Here is a 21,721-nt window from a genome sequence, read left to right as displayed (position 1 = left end):
GGGGGAGGCCCTGTAGGAAGGAGCAGAGGCAGAGGGTGCAGGCCCAGGCCAGGGTGGCTTCTTTTCCTGACATGGAGGATAGCCAACAGTTCTCCAGGTCCAGGGCAGGGGCCCCAACATTCCAGCAGCGCCTTGCTGGGGCGCCAATAGAGCCACTGCAGCTTGTCAGGGCGCTCTGTAGTTGTCCAGCAAAGGCTGCCCCCCCAGACACCAGAGAGAAGAAACCCCACGGAGCTGGCCATCGGGACCAGTCCTAGTGTTTTCTGAGTCCTGCCTGACCTCCACAAATCCCGAAAATACTGCCAAAGCTGGTGATGCTGACCAGTCAGGTGACTCTGAGCACCATGGAAAGATCGGCTCTTCCCCACCGCTAGTCATGTTTAGGCCTCAAGAACCAAAAGAAGATGAATGACCTCTCCCTCCATCAACATTAACCCACCCAGGACAACTCTCTGATCAAACCTAAATGTTTCTCTGAGGTTGGGGATAGTGACATCACTGGAGTGACATTTCCATATACTGTTTAACTTTTCTTGGGGAGACGTCAACAAACTGGGGGAGGCAAGCATAGAGAATAGGTTAGCAGCCTAGGACTCTACTTGGTATGGGCTGTGCACACCCCTCTCTGAACAATGCACTTAGCGATTGTAACCTAACACAACCTAGGACCACTGCTTGCATTGAGTCATGCGCATGCCACACTGGGCAATACAGTAGAGCTCTCTTCCCTTAACCACCACCCAATCTAGATGAGTCTGTGTGCTTGTCTTCAGACAATGCCAGGTATGAGAGGAAAAAGGCCAATCAAGCTTGAACTGGTTTGGGGTACATGTGCAGTCAAGCAAACTTACCATCCCCTATTTACCATACCTAGCATATAATTGATCATGCATATGATTAACAGGTGCATTATGGGAAGAGACACACACAGTGGGAAATGGTTACATAATAATCTGTCAATCAAAATAGAAAACACCTAAACTTTAACCTTAAACTATGACCTTAGTATAGTTAATTAGTATAGTGTAGCCCCCCCCCCCCTTTAGTCCCTGTTGCAAAAAGCTCCAATCAACATCCTGGACCCTTGAGTACCTTCAGTCGTGTGATTGCTGTCAATCTTGATAATGTACCCTTCTCTAATTCGTACTATTGTTTTCCTTTGAATAGAACATTCTAGCTCCTTTGTAATCCGTGCAGCCTATTCATTCTTGAAGGAGACAGGGAGGATCTAGGAACACCAGGCCTAGAACTGAAGTCGGGTAACTAGGGCTGGTCTCTAATGATAAATCATCTAAAGATGATGGCTACTAGAGGAAGGATCACACCCAAGTCTGGATTGGTGGACCTGTTGGTTTGTTTGGGTTGCTCATAATCCCCCAGAAGCCCACGGGAGTACGGTTAATGACTCAAAAAAGCTGAATTATTGGAGTGCATCACTGGAGACCATGCTGCACCTTGCTGGTGACCTCACTGCCTTCTCCCCTTGCCCAGCCTTTGTGGGCTGTTTGTATAAGCTCAGTGGGAGGCCTGCTCACCTTCTGTCTTCTGGTGAGATTCTGGAAACTCCTCCCTCCCTCCATAAAGAAATAGCTGTAGCACTCTGTATCACCAAAGGAAGCAGAGAGCCCGCAGCTCCAAGCAGGGCTAGACAGGAATGGGTCAGGAGGCAGAATGGGGGCAGGGCCTGTCTGTCAGGCTTCCTTGGAGCCCTGGGGAGGGTTGGGCTTTGTTTAGCATTAGAGGCTAGTGGGGCCAAGAAGCTTGATTGGGCCCTTGGGTGCCTTGCTATGGGGTGTTTTTCTTAAACTTTTCAAGCCCCTACAGTGTGTGCTATTCCTTCTCCACGGTGCTAGCTGCCGTGTGTGCCAGGGCTATCATATGTAGGGCAGATCCTTGCTTCAGCAGCAGCCTTCAAGGAAAGGTCCCAGGTCTCTCGGAGACGACTGAAGGCAGATTCACAAGCATGAGGGGGGTTAGGAGAGGGCTGACTCTGGGCAGCTTTCTCTCCTGTTTTCTCAACCTTTGGAACCTGGAGGAGATCTTTTTCCTGGGTCATCCCCCCCCCCTCCCCCCAAAGCTGATGTGAATTTCTGCCTTCCTAGTCCAGAGGCCTGGTCACAGTTCCAGTTTGGTCCTTTATTGCCCCCTGGTGGCCATCTTGGCTCACTGCCTGCAGAATTGACTGCTTCCATGTTTCCCGTGAGTGACAGTCATTCCTGAAGCCTGGATGGCGACAGAGCGACCCTAGTGAGAGTAAATCAGAGTTCACCCACAGAGGACACATTTCAGTCTCAGTGGGCGTGTGGGCGTCTGGAAATGTGACAATTCTGTACCCTTGCTTTTCCTAAACTATGCTTTTTCCCCTGCATGCTTTCCTCTGATAGTGTTGCCGTCTAGGGGTCTCCATCAGGTTTGCTCTTGCTGCAACTTAAAGAATTGAAAGCCAGGAAAATTCACAACGGGTAGTAGAGGAGAAATCTCAGACACCGCAGACAGAATCAGCAGTTGAAGAAAGCTGTTTGTCGTGGGTGATAAACACACACGTAGCAGACACACAGAGAAAACGACCCTCTGCAAAGCAGATGGGGGGGGGGATTCAAAAAAGCAACAATTTCAGCTCCTTCTTGGGGGCTGGGGGTTTAAATGTCTCTGGAGAGTCTTCCTCCTATAATTCAGGTTAGGCAGCTTGAAGACAGGATGATTGATTGGCCAGCAATTGTTGTGTGACTTGTTGAGCCAGGGGACCTGCTTGCTTGTTGGGAGCAAAAATCCCACAAGGCCTTTGCTTTAAACTGTCAATCTCTTGTCTCAAGTCAGGAGGTCAAGGAAGTCAGCCATCTTGGAAATTCTCCCCTTTTATTATCTGCTCATGGCCCTCTCCTCATCTGTTTGCCAATCAGGTAGTCTGTCTACTCCCCTCGGTAATTTACATATTAGGCACAATGGTTATGAAAGACCCCCCCTCCAGCTTGCTAAGCAGCTTAGCACCAGATAAAAGACCCCCCGCCCAGCTTGTTAAACGACTTAGCACCGGTAACGCCATTTTATAAGGCTTGTACTGAATATTCAGGGTTTGAACAAAGGGCAGTTTAGAAGCTGCCAAAACGAGATAGAGACACCTGTGGCTGGGCCAGGGGAGGAACGAGGAATACCGAGAATGTGGCTGGGCTTCATCTGTCCCAGGTGGGGAGGAACACCGAGAAGACACCCTGTCTGCCCTAGATAAGAGCCAAGGGAGCCCATATCTGAATTCTCGGAAACTAGGGACCTTGTCCCACCTGAACTCGGCCACATTCAAACTAACCAATAAAAACCCTGTAACTATGCTTCTCGCTTCTGTACCGCGCTTTTTGCTCCCCAAAACATATATAAACCCATTACCCCGACCTGGAGGCGCACAAGTCCTCCGAGAGACTTTGTCGCCCCAGGTACCTGTGTATCTGAATAAACCTCTTGCTGTTTGCATCCGTACAAGTGGTCTCGCTGTTCCTTGGGAAGGGTCTCCCCAGAGGAAAGACACTCGTGGAGGGTCTTTCATTTGGGGGCTCGTCCGGGATTTGGAGACCCCCCCCCTGCCCAGGGACCACTGACCCATTTTTTCGGGAGGTAAGCTGGCCAGCGATTGATCTCTGTTGTGTTTGTCTCTGCGTCACTGTTTGTCATTGTGATCATTGCACCGCGTCCGTATGACCCAGCTGTGTCATCTGGTATTTGGGTGTAATCGTGGAGGAACCGACGGGTTCAGGAACTCCCGACTGCAGCACTGGAAGACGTTCCAGGAGCATTTGGAGCCAAGTTTTTGGCTCATCCGTATTCACTGAACCCTGGTACCCAAGTCGGGCTTTTTGGGGCACCCCCGCTGTCCGAAGGGTACGTGGTTCTTTTGGGAGACGAGAGGTCCGGACTCTCATTGTCTCCATCTGAGCATTTGCTTTTGCCGCGCTGCGAGATTGTGTTGTCTCGGTGTGTGTCTGCTATTCGTAGGGTCTGTGTTCGGTGTGGTCCTATTTGAGGCAATGGGACAGTCTGTTACCACCCCCTTAAGTCTTACGTTACAGCACTGGAGACACGTCCAGGACACGGCCAAAAACCAATCCGTGGACGTTCACAAGAAGAGATGGGTCACTTTCTGCTCGTCTGAATGGCCCACTTTCAATGTAGGATGGCCATGGGACGGGACCTTTAACCTTGACATCATTTCACAGGTTAAAACCAAAGTGATAGATCCAGGGCCACACGGACACCCGGATCAGGTGGCATATATTGTCACTTGGGAAGCTATGGCTTATGACCCACCCCCATGGGTCAAACCCTTTGTTACCCCCAAACGCCCTCCCGCAGCTCCCTCTGCCCCGACCCTTCCACCACTACCCCTGCTCCCCACGCCCGCTCGGTCCCCTACCAAATCCTCCCTTTACCTAGCCCTCATGAAACCCACGCAGGTGGAGAGTTCAACAGAGAAGAAGAAAACTTTGGGGGCACCCCCGGTCCTGCCTCCTGGGGAGGACCTCCTGGTAGATTTGATGATGGAAGAACCCCCTCCCTATCAGGAGCCAGGGCCGGAACAGCAGCAGAGGGAGGCTGAGCCACCGGAACTCCCGGTCGAACCAGCTCCCTCCCCTATGGCCAGACGACTGAGAGGATGCAGAGAGCAGCAGCCAGATTCCACATCCTGGGCTTTTCCGCTGCATGCGGGACCGAGCGGCCAGCTTCAATATTGGCCCTTCTCAGCGTCTGACCTTTACAACTGGCGAAATAACAACCCATCTTTTACCAAGGATCCCTCAATGCTAACCTCTTTGATTGAGTCTATTCTAGTAACTCATCAACCCACATGGGATGATTGTCAGCAATTGCTGCAGGCCCTGCTAACCACTGAGGAGAGACAGCGAGTTTTCCTAGAAGCCTGAAAAAATGTGCTTGGGGATAATGGTCGCCCCACTCAGCTGCCCAATGAGATCGAGGCAGCATTCCCCCTGGAGCGTCCCAACTGGGACTTTACCATGGCCGAAGGTAGGAACCACCTATGCCTCTATCGCCAGTTGCTCATAGCGGGTCTCCATGGTGCGGCTAGACATCCCACTAATCTGGCCCAGGTTAAGCAGGTAATGCAGGGATCCGAGGAGTCACCTTCAGCATTCCTTGAGAGGCTAAAGGAGGCCTACCGCATATACACTCCATATGATCCAGAGGATCCAGGTCAGGCTACTAACATTTCTATGTCCTTCATATGGCAGTCAGCCTCAGATATCAGAAAGAAAATTGAGTGGCTTGATAATCTTAAAGAGAGTTCACTCCAAGATTTGCTGAAGGAAGCAAAACGAATTTTCTTTTTTTTTTTGTTTTTGTTTTTGGTTTTGGTTTTTCGAGACAGGGTTTCTCTGTGGCTTTGGAGCCTGTCCTGGAACTAGCTCTGTAGACCAGGCTGGTCTCGAACTCACAGAGATCCGCCTGCCTCTGCCTCCTGAGTGCTGGGATTAAAGGCGTGCGCCACCATCGCCCGGCAGCAGAGCGAATTTTCAATAAGCGAGAGACTCAGGAGGAAAGAGACCAGAGGCTCAAAAAGGAGGTGGAGGAAAGAGAAAACATGAGGGATCGCAAGAGAAACAAGGAAATTAGTAAATTGTTGGCCACTGTAGTTTCAGGACAGAGACAGGATAGACAGGGAGGAGACCGAAGAGGCCCCCGAGTGGACAAAGACCAATGTGCCTACTGCAAAGAAAAAGGACATTGGGTTAAGGATTGTCCTAAGAGACCAAGGGGACCAAGGAAGCCAAAACCCCAGGCTTCCTTGCTGACCTTGGAGGACTAGGGAAGTCGGGGTCATGAGCCCCCCCCTCCCCTGAGCCCAGGATAACCCTTGATGTTGGGGGGCAACCCGTCACCTTTCTGGTAGACAACGGGGCCCAGCATTCGGTGTTAACCCATGCCCCGGGACCCTTGAGTGATAAATCAGCCTGGGTCCAGGGGGCCACTGGAGGAAGAAGATATCGATGGACGACGGACTGAAAAGTACAGCTGGCAACCGGTAAGGTGACTCACACCTTCTTGCTTGTTCCTGACTGCCCGTACCCCTTACTAGGGAGAGACTTGCTCACCAAACTGCGGGCACAGATATATTTTGAGGGGACGGGGGCACGCATTACTGGGCCCCAAGGTCAACCTTTACATGTGTTAACTCTTAATCTAGAAGATGAATACAGACTGTATGAGCCTGAAAAAACCCAGAATCTGATGATGACCTACTGGTTGGAGAAGTTCCCATATGCATGGGCAGAGACGGGGGTATGGGACTGGCCCTGCAGCAGGCACCGCTAATGATCCCACTAAAGGCCACGGCAACACCTATATCGATCAAGCAGTACCCCATGTCCCACGAGGCCTACCAAGGAATTCGCCCCCACATTAGGAGATTATTGGACCAGGGGATATTGGTTCCCTGCCAGTCTCCCTGGAACACTCCCCTCCTCCCAGTAAAGAAGCCAGGGACGGGGGATTACCACCCAGTGCAGGACCTAAGGGAAGTCAATAAGCGGGTGGAAGACATCCATCCCACAGTCCCCAACCCTTACAACTTGCTGAGTGGGCTGTCCCCAACCTATACCTGGTACACAGTGCTAGACCTCAAGGATGCCTTTTTCTGCTTGAGGCTACACCCCAAGAGCCAGCCCATCTTTGCCTTTGAATGGAAAGACCCAGAGTTGGGAATATCTGGGTAGTTAACCTGGACTAGGCTCCCACAAGGGTTCAAGAACAGCCCCACGCTCTTTGATGAAGCCCTGCATAGGGACTTAGCTGATTTCAGAATTCAATACCCTGCTATGATCCTACTCCAATACGTGGACGACCTCTTACTGGCAGCCACCTCAGAGGAGGACTGCAGGAAAAGCACCAAAGCTCTCTTGTAAACCCTGGGGAGCCTAGGATATCGGGCATCTGCAAAGAAGGCTCAAATCTGTCAAAGGCAAGTTACCTACCTGGGCTACCAAATAAGAGATGGGCAGAGATGGCTGACTGAGGCCCGCAAACAGACAATTACGAGTATTCCCGTCCCCCAGTGCCCCCGACAGCTGCGGGAATTCCTGGGGACGGCAGGATTCTGTCGCCTCTGGATCCCAGGTTTTGCAGAAATGGCAGCACCCCTGTATTCATTCACTAAACAAGGGACCCTCTTCACCTGGGGAGAGGCCCAACAGAAGGCCTACGAGAACATCAAAGAGGCCCTGCTGATCTCCCCCGCCTTGGGCCTCCCTGATTTGACTAAGCCCTTTGAACTGTTCGTGGACGAGAAACAGGGCTATGCCAAAGGGGTCCTAACCCAGAGACTGGGCCCTTGGAGACGTCCCGTGGCATACCTCTCAAAGAAACTTGACCCGGTAGCCTCGGGATGGCCCCCTTGTCTTAGGATGGTGGCTGCAATAGCGGTCCTGACCAAAGATGCTGGCAAATTGACTCTAGGGCAGCCATTGACTATTCTAGCGCCTCATGTGGTAGAAGCTCTAGTCAAACAGCCTCCAGACCGCTCGCTCTCTAATGCTCGCATGACTCATTACCAAGCCATGCTCCTGGACACAGACCGGGTACACTTCGGACCAGCGGTTGCCCTGAACCCGGCAACCCTGCTCCCCCTGCCAGAAGACGCAGAGCACCATGATTGCCTTCAAATCCTTGTGGAAATGCACAGGACCAGACCGGACCTGACGGACCAGCCCCTCTGGGACTCTGACTTCACCTGGTATACGGACGGGAGCAGTTTCCTGGAAAACGGGGAGAGGAGAGCTGGGGCAGCGGTGACCACCGAAACGGAGGTAATCTGGGCCGAGGCTCTTCCATCAGGGACCTCAGCCCAGAGAGCTGAGCTTATCGCTTTAACCCAGGCGCTTAGGATGGCAGAAGGTAAGAAGCTCAATGTCTACACAGACAGCCGGTATGCTTTTGCCACAGCCCATCTCCATGGAGAAATCTATCGGAGACGAGGGTTGCTAACCTCGGAAGGCAAGGAAATTAAAAACAAGTCCGAGATCCTAGCCCTACTTAAGGCCTTGTTTCTGCCTCAGAAACTGAGCATTATCCATTGCCCAGGGCATCAAAAGGGACACAACCCGGAGGCACGGGGTAATCGACTGGCAGATGCAACTGCCCGGGAGGTGGAACTCAGGAAGATAATCCCCTCCTCCCAAGTTTTTCCCTTGGCCCCAGGAAAAGCCCAACCCATTCCACGCTGCCCCCTCCCATATAGCCAAGAGGACATAGATCTTCTAAGAAAAATGGGGGGGCAAGCACGATCCTGAAAAAGGGCATTGGACATTCAAAAATAAGCCCGTCATGCCCATGAAACAGACTTATGAACTGATCACCCACTTACATAAACTGACTCACCTCAGCCCCAAAAAGATGAGGGCCCTCTTGGACCGAGAAGAGAGCATTTATTACTTGCTGGGGAGAGACGATATTTTACAAACTGTGGCAAATAAATGTAAGGCCTGTGCACAAGTTAGTGCAGGAAAGACCAAGTTGGGGTCAGGGATCCGGGTACGGGGGCATCGCCCCGGAACTCATTGGGAGATTGACTTCACCCAAATAACACCTGGACAATATGGATACAAATACCTATTGGTATTCGTGGACACCTTTTCAGGATGGGTGGAAGCCTTTCCCACCAAGCACGAGACTGCTAAGGTTGTAACTAAAAAGCTCTTGGAAGAAATCTTTCCCAGGTATGGCATGCCGCAGGTATTGGGCACTGATAATGGACCTGCTTTCGTCTCCCAGGTAAGTCAGTTGGTGGCCAAGCTATTGGGGATTGATTGGAAATTACATTGTGCATACCAACCCCAAAGTTCAGGGCAGGTAGAACGGATGAATAGAACCATCAAGGAGACTTTGACCAAATTAACGCTTGCAACTGGCTCTAGAGACTGGGTGCTCCTCCTTCCCCTAGCCCTCTACCGGGCCCGAAACACGCCGGGCCCTCATGGACTCACCCCATTTGAGATACTATATGGGACACCTCCACCATTCATTAATTTCTTTGACTCTAATATTGCTGATTTTGCTAACAGCCCTTCTCTGGAAGCTCATTTACAGGCACTGCAGATTGTCCAGAGAGAGGTCTGGAGGCCATTAGCTGCAGCCTATCGGGAACAACTGGACAAACCGGTGGTACCACATCCCTTCCAGATAGGAGACACTGTCTGGGTCCGCAGACATCAGACCAAAAACCTAGAACCCCGCTGGAAGGGACCATACACCGTACTGCTGACCACCCCCATGGCGCTGAAAGTTGACGGCATCGCCGCCTGGGTCCACGCCTCCCACGTCAAGACAACCCATCACCCTGAGGAGAAGGAGCCAACTGCGACCCCACCATGGAGAGTCCAGTGCACCCAAAACCCGTTAAAACTAAGACTCACCTGTGGGGCCCCTTGACTACTCTCTGGGCCCTGCTAGAACTGGTAGGGGCAACCCTAGGGGGGAGCCCACACCAGACATACTCCTTAAAATGGCAAGTCCTGTCCCCAAGTGGAGAGATTGTTTGTGAAATTCAGGGCAACCATGCACTTAACACTTGGTGGCCTACTCTCACACCCGATTTTTGCCAGTTAGCTGCAGGATCAAATGACTGGGACATAATAACCCAGGAGGCCCACAACTTATCAGTAAGAATGCCTTCTGTAACCGGAAGAATGTAAGCTTACATACCCATTCCTGTGGGATGTGCTTCCCCGGAAGAGAGATGTACACTAGCCTCTCATGACTTCTATGTCTGCCCCAGAGATGGGAGAAGCCCCACCTTTGCTTATCACTGTGGAGGATATGATGATTACTATTGTGCCGCCTGGGGATGTGAAACTACGGGTAGTGCGTACTGGAACCCATCGTCCTCATGGGACAAAATCCGGGTAAGACGAGGCTGGAAAAGCCTCATGGAGGGGGAAATGGACAATCTTGCATGTGCAGTCCCGGAGGCTTTGTCTGCTCCACTGGATATTGCTTACCCCTCAACATTTCATTCACGGAATCAGGTAAAGCAGCCCCTGAATGGCAGAGAGGGTACACCTGGGGGCCTCAGATGGTATATGACCTCTACAGATAGGGGAATAACCTTTAAGATTAGGCTCAAGGCTGATTTAATAACCCATCCTGTTGGGCCAAACCAGGTTCTGACAGAACAGCGATTATCCTCCCAAGCAAGGCCGGTCAAGCCCCCGGCACCCCTCCCCCATATCCTAACAACCACCTCGCTGCCTAATGTTAACACCCAGAGTCTCACCACCAAGGCCTCCACTAGTCAATTCTCTTTCGAGTAGGGGACTGGGGACAGGTTGCTCAACTTGGTGCAAGGAGCGTTCCTGACTCTCAATTATACTTATCCCAGTAAAACACAAGAATGTTGGTTATGCCTGGTCTCAAGACCCCCATATTATGAGGGGATGGCCGTTACAGGAAACCTCACTAACCAAACTACTGCCCCAAGTACATGTGCCTCGGGGCCACAACATAAACTGACCTTGTCGGAGGTATCAGGTCAAGGGCTCTGCATTGGAACGATCCCCAGTACCCATCAGGCTCTATGCAACTCAACTCAGGAGATCAGCCCTGGCTCATATTACTTGACAGGCCCCAATGGAACATATTGGGCCTGTAACTCAGGTTTGACACCATGTGTGTCCACCCAGGCCCTTAACTCGGTCTCTGATTACTGTGTGTTGATAGAATTGTGGCCAAAAATTGTATACCATGAACCAGAATACATTTACAGCCACTTCGAGGGTATGACCCGACCCTGCAGAGAGCCGATGTCATTAACATTAGCCTTACTGCTTGGAGGACTCACTGTTGGAGGTATCGCTGCGGGGTCACTGCCCTGATGGAGACCTCCCAATTTAGGCAACTACAGCAAGCAATGCATACAGACCTCCAAGCTCTGGGAGAATCAATCAGCGCCCTCGAAAAGTCCTTAACTTCCCTTTCTGAGGCAGTCTTACAGAATAGAAGGGGATTAGACATCTTGTTCCTGCAGGAAGGAGGGTTATGTGCAGCCTTAAAGGAGGAATGTTGTTTCTATGCAGATCATACTGGGCTGGTGCGAGATAACATGGCCAAGCTCAGGGAAAGACTTAAACAAAGACAGCAATTATTTGAATCAGGACAAGGTTGGTTTGAAGGATGGTTTAATCGGTCCCCATGGTTTACCACCTTAGTCTCCTCCATTATGGGACCCCTAATTATCATCTTCCTAATCTTACTCTTTGGACCCTGTATCCTTAACTGGTTGGTCCAATTCATGAAAGACAGATTATCAGTCATACAGGCTCTGGTGTTAACTCAACAGTATCACCAACTTAGGCAATTTGACCTGGAGATTCCCGAATCCACTTAAAGCAATTGAATGGAAGATTCCATTCAAAGTCATAAGACTTGGGGGAATAAAAGACCCCCCGCCCAGCTTGTTAAACGACTTAGCACCGGTAGCGCCATTTTACAAGGCTTGTACTGAATATTCAGGGTTTGAACAAAGGGCAGTTTAGAAGCTGCCAAAACGAGATAGAGACACCTGTGGCTGGGCCGGGGGAGGAACGAGGAATACCAAGAATGTGGCTGGGCTTCGTCTGTCCCAGGTGGGGAGGAACACCGAGAAGACACCCTCTCTGCCCTAGATAAGAGCCAAGGCAGCCCATATCTGAATTCTCGGAAACTAGGGACCTTGTCCCGACCTGAACTCGGCCACATTCAAACTAACCAATAAAAACCCTGTAACTATGCTTCTCGCTTCTGTACCGCGCTTTTTGCTCCCCAAAACATATATAAACCCATTACTCCGACCTGGAGGCACACAAGTCCTCCGAGAGACTTTGTTGCTCCAGGTACCTGTGTATCTGAATAAACCTCTTGCTGTTTGCATCCGTACAAGTGGTCTCGCTGTTCCTTGGGAAGGGTCTCCCCAGAGGAAAGACACTCGTGGAGGGTCTTTCAGTTAAGAGCACGGCCTGCTCTTCCACAGGTCCTGAGTTCAGTTCCCAGCAACCACATGGTGGCTCACAACCATCTGTAATGAGATCTGGGACTCTGTTGAGGAAGAGACCTGGTCAGTCATCCTCATCAACTTATGAGGACATATGGAACCCAATATGGTCAAGTTCAGCAGAACCGCCATATATGGGCTGCCTATGCATGCTTCAGCATTGCCAGGGCATAAATTTCAGTTTCATTTAAGAGAGTAATACCACCCATCCCTGATAAAAACAGAATAATTTTAACAGCATACCGATAACATAAAAGCATGGGAGTGGACCTGACAGCAAAGACAGCTCTCACCCCCTGTTCCCTCAGACAAGGTGTTTTTCTGTAACACATGTAACAGGCCTGGCTGTCCTGGAACTCATGCTATAGACCAGGCTGGCCTCGAATCTAGAGATTCACCTGCCTCTGCCTCTCAAGTGGTGGAATTAAAGCTGCCCACTCCCCCCGCCCCCACCATTCCTCCTTCAGTAAGATAGCTCATTAAGAGACTGGGAGCAGACAGAACCTAAGTCTTCCTTCTTCCTGGAGCCCTAGCTGTGGCATACCTGCTGGGTGTAAGCTGTGCCTTCACCTTGTTCTTCTTAGCTAGAACCCAGTGCTAAGCATATAGAACTTGTACGTAGACTGTAGAGTTAGTTATACACATAGCGTTTTGTCTTTTGCTTTCTCTTTCATATACGTGTTTGTTTGTGTGTGTTCTTTGTGTTTGTCATGCACGTGGTTTAGAATCTGCTGACTGGGACTGGAGAGATGGCGCAGGGGTTGAGAGTGCAGATTGTTCTTGTAGAGCCTGGAGTTTGGCTCCCAGCACCCATGTAGGTCTCCACACCTCTAAGTCCTGCTCTGTAGGCCCTGACGTCTCTCCTAGGCTCTGCAGGCGTTGTTCTCAGGTGCACAGACCTCACAGATGCATGCACATGTGCACATAACTCAAAATAAAAATTCATCTTTGAAAAGAAAGTCTGGGGCTGCGGAGATGTCTCCACGACTAAGGGCACAGGTTGCTCTTCACAGGACCTGGGTTTGATCCCCCACACCCACGTAAAAGCTCATAACCATCTGTAACTCCAGTTTTAAGAGCTCTGACACCCTCTTCTGGCCTTCACAGGCACCAGGCATGCACATGGTATACAGACATGCATGTAGGCAAAATACAAATATGCTTAAATTAAAAATAATTTGAAAATAAATTTAATGCATAAAAGAAAGTCTGTAGACTCTCCTAGTCAACATAAAATAAATGTACCCTTTCTTTTCCATCTATATAGCTGGTTCCTTATTTTATACACCAAAACATTCGTAGAAAACTGTTTCTATTTTCCTTTTGGTTATTGTCCTGTAATCTGCTGAAGACTCCTGGCCACTATGCTTCTGTTTGGCATCCATCCTCAAAGCAGTTAGCTGAAGACCTATAAAACTGGTAAATAGTGGATTCCCAGCAAGGCTTTGAGACAGAGTGTGTACCGATCACTTGCCGCCTTGATTTTACATTGCCCCATCAACAAAGACCCAAAATATAACATCAGTTAGAGGCACCGTTGCCAGGTGGGCAATGCCCTGTGTATATACACACTTGGATTGTCCTCACAGCAAGACAAGAGCCCGGGCATAGCCTGATCTGAAGCAAGGAAGGGGGCAGCCACTCAGGAAGACATGTTCTTTCCCTAGGAATTTAAATACTGTGAATATCTGCCCACAACCTGTAATTTAAGCTATGCCGTGTCTTAGCTGACAAGGACCTTGATCCAAACTAACAACAGGAAACAACCCAAGGATGAAGTACTGCAGAGTAGTGTGAAGGCCCCGTTATCTGACACACTTTTTTTTTTAAATATTTGTTTATTATGTATACAATATTCCATCTGTGTGTATGCCTGCAGGCCAGAAGAGGGGCACCAGACCTCATTACAGATGGTTGTGGGCCACCATGTGGTTGCTGGGAATGGAACTCAGGACCTTTGGAAGAGCAGACAGTACTCTTAACCACTGAGCCATCTCTCCAGCCCCCTTGTATTCACAATAAGAATCAGGAAGTCATGGGGAATATCACTTGAGTCTTGGGGTTACACAAGGACCGACCTAAATGTAGCATTCAAAAGTAGCTTGAAGACGGTCAATCCCACTGAGGTTGTCATGGTTTCTAGGAAGGGCAGCCAATGGTGGAACCACAAATGAGGTTCTTTTCTCTGAGCTTTGGTTTTCTCATTCATGAAAGGGAGCAGTTGTATGACTCTCTTCCAAGACTCACACACAGCGAATCGTCAGAGACCTGAAAGGCAGCACACTGGAGGCTTAGCCAGTGAGACCTGAGGGGTCATCACACTGGAGGCTTAGCCAGTGAGACCTGAGGATTAGCACATTGGAGGCTTAGCCAGTGAGACCTGAGGGTTAGCACATTGGAGGCTTAGCCAGTGAGGGGTCTTCCTGGTACTGCAAGCCATTCTGGGGAGGGGCTAACCTGCACAGCCAAATGCTTCTCTCTCTCTCTCTCTCTCTCTCTCTCTCTCTCTCTCTCTCTCTCTGTGTGTGTGTGTGTGTGTGTGTGTGTGTATGTGAGACCCCCAGGCCCCACTCTACCTGCAAGATGTCAGGTGTAGATGGTTGGCCATGTTCATGTGATGCTCTATACAACATGTATTTGCAGAATAAGTTCCAGTTCTCTAAACTATAATCAAACCAAGAGTTTCCTCTCACGTTTTTTTAAAACCAATTCCTTGGCTTTCCCTTGTCTTAAAACAAAAATTAACTTTATAAAGGCTCTTCCATCTACCCCTTCAAGTAACTTTTCAGTTTCTGGTACATGTGATAGTGTAATAATTCTGATTTCTTTACTAAGAAAAAAACAGCTGGCACACTGTCTGAGTCTGTCCCCACTTCATCATGTTCTCCTCCTGATTTTCTGAAGAAGCTCCTTCAGAAGTACCTCTTCCAATCAAAGGATGGCCATTTGTTTTGAGAGCTATTAACAGCCTTGGTTCTTTAAGGTACTTCTGGAACATTCTATTCCTCTCTATAGTGTTGATTTCCTCTGTTTCCTTATTCCTACACATTCTTAAAAAATGTTCCTCTATGTGGCAGGATGTGACAGATGTGTCAGAACAAAGGGAACCGCTGTGTGTACGCAGAGAGGTGGCAACTGCTTACTCAGACAGGGACAGAAAGCCGTCAGGGAGTTTTTGCAGCTCAGGTACAGACTAAGCAGATGGCTAACGGCAGATTCCCAGGTAAGCGTAGTTCACTGTCTAGTCCACCTAGTGTAATAAACAGTAGGAAGACCAGGCTGCCAGGAGCTGAGCCTGTGGTCACCCAGCATGGCTTCTCCCCCTACTCAGGTTCAGCACTGCACTGTGGGAGTCCACCTGTTTGGATTCAGACCCAAATTAACAAGCAAACAAAAAGCAGGATCACCTGCTGACTCTGGGAATTAATTCAGAGGTGCTTGAAACAATTCAGCTTCCCTTTTCTCTCCATTTGTTTTATTTCTGTATAAATGTTTTATTTGGGTCCTGTCTCCTAGATCATGTTACATATCAGCACAAGGTGCTTCGCCATGGTTTACATCAACTAGCCAATATTTAGGAAGAGTTCATGTAATTAAGATTTTTTAATATTAAGAAATGTGTGTATGAGTGTTGTGTGTGTGTGTACGTAAAAGTATTATGTGTGTACAGTGTCCCCAGAGGCAAGAAGAGGGCTTTGGACCCTGTGGAGCTGGAGTTACGGACAGCTATAAGCATCCATGTGAGTCCTGCAAACCAAATCTGGGTCCTCTGCAAGAGCAGCCTGAACCCTTAACTGCTGAGCCACCTCTCCTGCCCTGAGATGAGGATTTTCAGGACTGAAACATCCTGAATAGTAGAAGAACCACGCGAGTTATCATCGTCCCTGACCTCAAACTATACCACAGAGCTACAGGAATTAAAAGAACATGGCATCGGCACAAAAACAGACATGTTGACCGTGGAATTTCACAGATGACTCAGACATAAATCCACACATATATGGACACCTGATTTTTGATAAAGAAGTCAGGAACATGAACTAGAAGAAAGAAGCCATCCTCAACAAATGGTTCTGGTCAAACTGGGTGACTGGCGGCACATAAAAGAATCCAAATAGATCCACATCTATCACCCTGCACAGAACTCAACTCCAAATAAAGACCTTGACATAAAACCAGATACACTTAACCTGATAAAAAAGAAAGTGGGAAGCAGCCTTGAATTCATTGACACAGGAAAGGACTCTCTGAAAAGGACACCATTCACAAAGTCACTAAGATCAACAATCAATAAATGGGACCTCATGAAACTGAAAAGCTTCTGTGTGGCAAAGGTCACGGTCATGGGGACAAAGTGCAGCCTACAGAATAAAAAGACTTTTACCACCATCCAATAGAAGACTATACAAAATATATAAAGAAATCAAAAACACTGATATCAAGAAAACAAATAATCCAATTAAAACACGAGGTGTGGATCTAAACAGAAGATTCTCAAAAGAGGAATCTCAGATGGCTGAGAATCACAAAGAAATGTTCAACATCCTTAGCCATCAGGAAAATGCAAATTAAATCTACTTTATAAGATGACATCATCTTACACCTGTCCAAATGGCTAAGATCAATGAAACAAGTGATGGCTCATGCTGGCAAGGATGTGGAGCAAGGAGAACATTCTTCCATTGCTGGTAGGAGCGCAAACTTGCACAGCCACTATGGAAATCAGTGTGGCAGTTTGTCAGGAAGATGGGAATCAATTGACTTCAAGATCCAGCTATATCAGTCTCGGGCATCCACCAAACGAAGCTTTATCCTGCCCCAGAGACACTTGCTCGGTCGTTTTTATCATTACTCTCTCCAGAATAGGAAGAAACCAGAAGCAACCTAGATGTCCCTCAACAGAAGAATGGATACAGAAAATGTGGCATATTTACACCAAGGTGTCTCTAAAAATATGAAATCGTGAAATTAGCATTTAAACAGATGGAACTAGAAAAAATCATCCTGAGTGAGGATATTCAGAAGACAAATGTGTTATGTATTCACTTATACGTGGGCATTAGCTGTTCAGCCAATGAAAACCAACCTACAATACATAGTACCACAGAGGTTAGGTATAGAGTAAGGGACAGGGAGTGGGCAGATAGATCTCCCTAGGAAAGGGAAATACAATAGATAGCTATATATGGATGGTGGAGGGGGCCTAAATGGGAGAATTAAGTGGGGAGAATGGAAGAAAGGGACAAGGAAAAGAATGTGGAGAGAGACAGCTAGAATTGAGAATCATTTGTGAGGTGGCATGGAAACCTAATATAGAAGCTTCCTAAAATATATACATAAATGGAGGCAATCTAAATGAAATCTCCAAACAATGTGGGGGGGGGGGGGGAGACAGAGCACTAACTGGACCAAATAAAGCTTTCCAGTACCAGGATTGGGTTACATCTAATTAAGTTGTTGGCCAAAGTGGTCACTTGGGGACCCCCAAACAACACAGGCAGTTGCCAAGACTGTAGGTTGCTCTCCACAAACCAATGGCAAGTCCCATTGCTGAAGACAGCACCCTCGGAACTCACTGAACATGGAGAAGAGGAACTGGTGTCTATATAGAGCCCTCCCTCTGTCTGTGTTAGCATCTTTGGTATCAAATGCACGCTACCAAATGAGAAACATCAGCCCATCCACAAACTCTTTGATCCACAATGGTGTCCTATCTGCAAGATATGCCCATGCCGTGGTGGCACAAAGTCTGCGGGAGTAACCAACCTGTATCCCATTTGACTTTAGATCCACACCACAAGATGGAACCCATACCTGACACTGCTTAGGTGACCACGATCCTGAGACTAGACAGTCCAGGGACCTAGGGTAAAACCAAATGATGCTGTTTTTTGGTTTTTTTGTTTTTTTTTGTTTTGTTTTGTTTTAAGTAGCAATGAAATGACTCCTAACGACATTCTCGGTATAATCGTAGAGTAGTGACTTGCTCAACCATCATCAGAGAAGTTTCCTCCTGTAGCAGAGGGAAACAAATACAGAGACCCACAGCAGAGAGTGGAACTATCAATGCTAAAAGGACGTCTCCATCAAATCCATCCTCTCAAGTCTCAGAGAAGCCTATGGAAGAGGAGAGAGGAAGAGTGGAAGAGCCAGAAGGGATGGAGGACAGCAAGAACACAAGAACTTCTAAATCATCATCACATATGAACTCACGGGGACGAGGCAGCATGCACAGTGTCCGCACGCTTTGGGGTCTTAGATCTGAAAGAAGTGGACACATGTTCCTGTTTCTAGCCCAGAAGCAAGCGCCAATTGATAACCGCTTGCAAATGGAAGCTTAGTTTCCTCCAAGGGAGTCTCACTGGGGAAACAAACAACCCTTAAGGGTCGGCTGCATGCCCAACAGTAGATGGCCAACAGCGAATGTTCTCAATGACATCTTTAGAGGTTCCTTGTCTCGTGATGTTATGTTAGGGCTCTTCTTTTTAAAATTAATTTTATTATCAATAATTTTTATTTTATTATATTTTTCTGCTTTTTATCCTACAGATTCTTTGCTTATATATAATGCCTTCCAGTTTGGTGTTCTTATGGGATTCCTGAGTTTTCAAATGAGTGAGTCTCTGATTCTCGTGCCTTCTCTTGGGCTCTCTTCCTTTCTGTTGGTTTGTTTTGTCCAATTCCAATGTGTTAGTTTTTGTTTTATCTTCTATCTTATATTATCTCATAGAAGCCTCACTGTTTTCTAATGAGAGATACAAAGAAGATAGATCCAGAGGGAGGTAGAGAGGGAGGAGAAACTATAACCAGGATATATTATATGAGGAAAAATATATTTTCAATAAAAAAAGAAAGGCATTTTTTTCTTCTCCAAGATTTAAATTAGGGAATAACTAAATAAAACGCCCAGTAGAGAGTTAACCTCCAGAAATTATGCCCATCTTTAGCTGGTCTGTTGTGCACTTAGCTCACGTGTGGGATTTAATGGTCTCCTGGAGCTCAAGTCTTTGAAAAGTCTTGGGTTTCAACTGTGCCATGCACACTCTTTCTATAGGAGAAGAACATAAGGAGGCTCAGGGCACAGGGGAGCTTGTGGATGGAGGTGGGCTGGGGGGCTCTTTGACTGTGTTCAGGTTGACCTGCCCCAGTTTCCCCACAATGATCCATTTTAGAGAGACTAATCAATTTGGAATAAACATGGAACACCGGCACAAAGTTCATCAGCCCCCTCAGGGGCCAGTAAATCTCCGAAGTGTATCAGGAAACCAGCTTCTTGTCTGCAGGAGGCTACCATCTGCTCTTTGTCAGGAAATAGAGTTTTTACAATTCCCAGATATTGAGATAAATCAGCCAAGAAATCAGGAAAAATAGAAACAAGTATTCCAAATCACTTTGAGAAATCAAGGAAACAAAGCATCCCTGGCTTCAAGGAACCCAGGATTTCAAGTTGAAAGCAGGGGTGGGGAAGGCCTGACTGGGTAGGGCTGTTAGGGCTTGTCTGTGCAGGGACCAGACATCATCCCGGAGACAGCAGGGACCAGACATCATCCGGAGACAGCAGAAGTTCGCCAGGCAGTGTGTGTGTCTGGCCTTGGCTGCCACTAATAGGGAATTGTTTTTACAAAAAAATGAATATCAGTAGATTCATACATACAATATTGTCTTTGCAAGTCCAGGTACAACTTCTGCATATGACAGTTGGTGTTTCTGCATGTCTCTGTTTGATGTCATTCACCTGCCCAGGTGGTCTGAAAGCTGCATTCCTGGAACCTTAGCCAATACTGTCTGCTCAGATCTCCAGTGTCTAAGTATCACTATAGGCTACCCTGGTTTGTAAACATTACACTTACATTCTCATATTCTTCTTTTTTTATTTACTAAGGGCCACAAAGAATGTTGGATGCCTACTAGGTAAAACAAGATTTTAGAGAATAGGTATTCTCATTTCTCATTTGGGCGTGGAACTGGTAGGAACTGGGAGGCACTCTTCTCTGTCTCCTGAAGGTTTTCTAGCCGGTGCTCACATCTGCCTCTTATTGGTGCCATCTCCTCTAGAGAATGCTGCTCAGCCAGGTGCCAGTGATTTCTGCTCAGGTTTTTCTCCAGGCGAGAGCGGGAAGGAGTGGGCACAGACAGAGACACATTCATTTCCTCCCCCTCTTAAGACATGTTCATGAGTAACTGCCTTTAGAGATGCTTGCCTTCACTAGTAATCTAGAAAATAAAAGTGGAAACAGTTAGACTTCTATGGATACATATCACATTGGTAAAACAAGTACAGTCCTAACCCTGGTGGCCAGCAACAGGATCTGGGTTCACTCGACCTTTCAGTTGTGAGCTTGTCACGATGATAAGGGTGGATGCCTGATGGTCATCAGCAGCTCGTGTGAATGACACCCAGGAAGTGACAGTTCTTATCTGAGCGTCACTCAGGTACCTGCCAGAGTGGAGTCTCCCCTGAGCCCCCTGAGCACCGCCCAACGCGCTATCCTTCTCCCACGTTGATTCACTGGGCGCTTCAAACTCATGGGGGTTTTCCTATCATGAGCGTGGGGAAACGGTGTTCCAGGAGTTCCATTTCCACGCTCCCTTTCCTCTGGCAAACGGCCAAACTACACACGTCCATACAGGCACAGCCCAACATCCGTCAGGCCACATTTCCTGTTTTCTTGGACACCTGCGGGGAAACGAAGGAAATAAACCAGGTAAATTGCGCTATACAGCGTGGTGTCACGCAACATTAGGATCCAGTATTATTAAACCAGCATGCCTCTAGTTTACGAGCGCAAGTCCGACTTCCTGAGTTCATATTATGGAGGCCAGCTCAGCCTGCCCATCCTGAAGACATGCTGTCTGGCCTCTCTGCCTTGATGTGGATATCCTTTAATTTGATACCTAGCTTCCATGATCAAGGTCTCCATTGTGTTTGGAGAAAAGTAGATGTTAAAATCAAACACATCTGCTTTGGGATTCTGGGCACCAAAGCTTAGCATTCTTTGTTCCTAACCCCAAGTTTCTTCACCCCTATAATTAGAGCGATAATCCTTCCATAGCTAGGATGCCTTTTGAGGACTGAACAAAGCCCTGTGTGCAAGGCAGTGCCTTCGCCGTCTGATTTGTGCAGAATGTGAGCCATCTATCGCTTCCTTTGTATTTCCCTGTTGATCTCAGCTCGTGGAAAAGCTGAAAACTAGATCTCCCTGGATGAGGCAGAAGGGAGGGGGATGTTGCCTTGGCTATGATGCTAGTTGGCAAACACCAAGAGGTGGGCACATGGGAAAGGAACAAAGAAATGGGTTGCTATAATCAAAAAGCCCTTGTCCTGGAAGTATGACAACCATAGCCATGCTGAACTTGAAGCAAACTGGATTTGAGCAGATTGCTCAGCCACATTAGAGAAACAAAGCTAACAGTGATCTGGAAGCCAGTTGGTCTTAAATCACTTTTCATCAAACCTGGAGTCTTTGTTTAAAAAAAATAGACCAAGACTTGCAGTGGGGGAAAAAAACCTCAGCATAGGCTTGCTATGAGACATACATTTATTTATTTAAAAAGATTTACTTTCTTTTTAATCATGCATATGTGTTTGTGTATACTTGTATGTAGGCTCCCTTGGGGCCAGAAGAAGACATTGGATCCCCTGGAGCTGGAGTGACAGATGGTTTTGTGCCCCCTGATAAGGATGTTAGGAGCCCA

General features: G+C 48.0%; 1 protein-coding gene across 1 annotated transcript; it reads left to right on the top strand.

The window, feature by feature from the left end:
* The first annotated feature begins 4,016 nt into the window (after positions 1–4,016).
* LOC121453226 lies at positions 4,017–9,429 on the top strand. The gene is given in 5 exon segments (XM_041659750.1): positions 4,017–5,331; positions 5,523–5,833; positions 5,836–6,280; positions 6,283–8,275; positions 8,277–9,429. Coding segments are annotated over 5 exon segments (5,217 nt in total).
* Positions 9,430–21,721: the final 12,292 nt, after the last annotated feature.

The sequence above is a fragment of the Microtus oregoni genome, unplaced genomic scaffold (assembly GCF_018167655.1).
Source record: "Microtus oregoni isolate MIOR12 unplaced genomic scaffold, Mior012 000011F_ref0000422, whole genome shotgun sequence".
In the NCBI taxonomy this organism is placed as follows: Eukaryota; Metazoa; Chordata; class Mammalia; order Rodentia; family Cricetidae; genus Microtus; species Microtus oregoni.
This window is presented reverse-complemented; position numbering and strand designations above follow the sequence as displayed.